This window comes from Phragmites australis, chromosome 3 (genome assembly GCF_958298935.1).
Source record: "Phragmites australis chromosome 3, lpPhrAust1.1, whole genome shotgun sequence".
NCBI lineage: Eukaryota > Viridiplantae > Streptophyta > Magnoliopsida > Poales > Poaceae > Phragmites > Phragmites australis.
In genome coordinates this window covers 39,563,665-39,566,476 of record NC_084923.1, presented here as the reverse complement: position 1 = coordinate 39,566,476, position 2,812 = coordinate 39,563,665, and the positions used below count along the sequence as shown (strand labels likewise).

General features: G+C 53.6%; 1 protein-coding gene across 1 annotated transcript; it reads right to left on the bottom strand.

Moving 5' to 3' along the window:
- Positions 1–818: 818 nt before the first annotated feature.
- Positions 819–2,064, bottom strand: LOC133913033 (probable galacturonosyltransferase-like 1). Its single transcript, XM_062356062.1, has one exon. The coding sequence runs from the start codon at positions 2,030–2,032 to the stop codon at positions 989–991; it is 1,044 nt and encodes a 347-aa protein (XP_062212046.1). The 5' UTR covers positions 2,033–2,064; the 3' UTR covers positions 819–988.
- Positions 2,065–2,812: the final 748 nt, after the last annotated feature.

The window sequence follows — 2,812 nt, the reverse complement described above, 5'->3', positions numbered from 1 at the left end:
GACAGGAAATACTCCAGATCACGCCGCTGGTCAGTGCCATTCCAAGCTGCGGACTTCTCGGTCGCAAGTTTCGGAGACCGCCGCCGAAATCGAGAGGGAGGAACGCTCACGAGAGAAGAAGAAACCCCGCAAGTGGAGTTGACACCGTGAATAACGATCGTCAGGAGCTCTCGGTGCGCGGCTACCTCCCAAAGTGGAGGCTGAACGACCGGATGCGCCCGTCAGACCGGAGCCGCGGCGCGCTGCGCTGATAGGATTCTTACCAACTCTACGCTTCGCCGAGGTGCGGGGCCCAAAGTGCCCTTGATCCTGATTACTTGAGCAACTTTATCTTTTTGGCGCCGATAAACTAGCTTAAGCTAAGCAAGAAAAGTTTACTTCCATATCCTTTTTTTAAAAGAGAGAAAAGCTATTGTCAAGGAGTGGAGAAGTATTTTTGTTGCTTTAGTAATTTGAGCGCTAATTTCAAATGGGGAATGTGTTCAAGCAGCTCAATGATTCATGAGACATTGGCAGGTAACAACAATTGGACAACCTGTAAGGTGACAACTAGGCTAAAGATGCTTCTGAATTTCTAATCAAAGGTAATAAAAGCGAAACGGATAACTAAATTTCGAGAAATGCTCCGCGAAAGAAAATTGCTAATTTAGCAGTATTGCGTGTTAGTTTATTATCTCGGTCCTGCGTCTGAAATCTAGAGTTCGCCACATGGATACATTTTTAGATGAAAATCGAAGCTAAATGTTTAAAAATTGTTCTACTTTTGTAGAAAATTGAAAAATGTTCTGAACCATACGCAAGCTGAAAAAGGCACAAAATTTGCTGAAGATAAAAAAGACTGATTAGTTGATGTTACTCAAGTAAGCACTATGTACAGTTCACATGAGCACCCTGATGATCTATCAATATCTAGATCAACGAAAGAACGAAGAGCACTTGCTTCTAATTAAGCCGATCAAAAAAGAACGCTCGATCGAACGGCGTGTCATCACGAGCTCTCGATGCCGGCGGCCGGCCGGAGCATGTCGTACTTTGCCCAGACGGCATCGAGCGGGCACGGCCGCCCGGCGTCGAGCCGGTCCCATGGCTTCCCTTTGCCGCTCCAGTGCAGCAGGCTGACGGCGCCGGCGTGCAGGCCGCGGCAGAGTCCCCGGTAGTTGTCCCCGCCGAGGCCGTGCTGGTTCCAGCGGTGGTCCACCGCAGCGATCCGCCCCGCAAACACGAGCAGGAACGGCGGCAGCGAGCCCAGCTGGTAGATGCGCACCCGCTTCTGCAGCTCCATCCACTCCTCGATCTGGGACGTGTACCCGGCCCGCCGCCATCTTGCCAGGTCGAGCACCATCACGCCCGTGTTGAAGTAGCAGGCGCGCCGGTCCGCGAACGTCGAGGAGAGCGCGAGGGACGCCCAGAACCCCGGCGTGAAGTAGGCTGTGAAGTTGGCGCCGCAGTACTCGGGCGCCGCCACTGCGGCCTCCCCCGGGAGGGGGGTCGCCGCGAGCGTCGCGATGTCGTCGGTGAGCACGACGTCGGAGTCGAGGTACACGACGCGGTGCACGCATGCCGGCAGCGTGGAGGCGAGGTAGGACCGTGCGTAGTTGAGCGGCCGGTCGAGCGCGCCGCGGATGGAGGTGGAGATGAGCCCCGCCACGCGGGCCTCGTCGGCGAACGGGTACACCCGGAACGCCAGCGACGGGAACGACGCGCGCACCGTGTCCCTCAGCTCCGCCGCCCCCGCGGAGGCGGAGGCGATGAAGTGAAAGTGGATGGACTCCGGGCAGGACGCGTGGCGCAGCACGGAGACCACCGCGGCCATGGTGCCGCGCAGGTACGACGTGTCCAGCGTCATGGCCACGTGCACCACCGCGTGCGGCGAGCACGCCGCGTCCGCGTCCGACGCCGGCAGCGGCGGGGGGCACTGCGCCGCCGCCGAGTTTGTGAAGTGCGGCGCCTCGCGGTACCTTGGCACGGCAGCGGCCGCCGCCGCGCCGGCGGCGCAGAGGGTTAGCAAGACGAGCAGAGGAGCGCGCGACATCGTCAGGGCGAGTCGGTGGTGAAGTGTTTGTGTGGTTGGGGAGCTGAGTCTGTGTGAGCGCGCGCCCGTGTTTATATACGCGGGCGAGAAAAACGAGCGCGTGTGTAGTTTGGAGGAGTCAAACTCGGGTCAAAGGCTTGCGGGGTTACGACTGACCGAGGAAAGCGTGTTTGAAATCGATTTGAACGTGTCCAAGGGGAAAAGATCAAAAGATGTGATGCGATTAACTCGTGGTTAAATATCCGCGTAATCTTTTCATAGTTACAGCTATACTTTTGCGTGGTAGTGAGATATGGGTAGTTATAGGTTTTGCAAGTGAGTTTACTTAAGCGAATCTTAGAGTATTTTAGTTGTTAATCATATGGGTCTAGTTGAGAAACGAGCCTCAGCTTGGATGATTAGTGTATGTGGTTGCATCTCTTGTTTATCAAAGATCAAACCTCGTGTTTGCTCCTTATATTTTACTAGGGCGGAATTCCTTTAAGTGCTAGACGATATAACCATCGACAACGAAATCGGTCTTCAGTAAAAGTTGTATGAGTATGTACGTAAGGTAATATCAGTATATACATACATTTACGAGTTGTACTTGTGTTTCTATAAAAAAAATATTATGAGTCTTGTTGTAGACTCACGGGTCATGTCACTAGTAGGTATATAGGAGGTGGACAATACACCGTATTATAGGGAGATTAAGGATATATGGGGAACATTAAAAGAACTTGGCTACCAAAATCATAAGCTCAACGACTTAGGATCACTATATGGGGAGGATCCGAG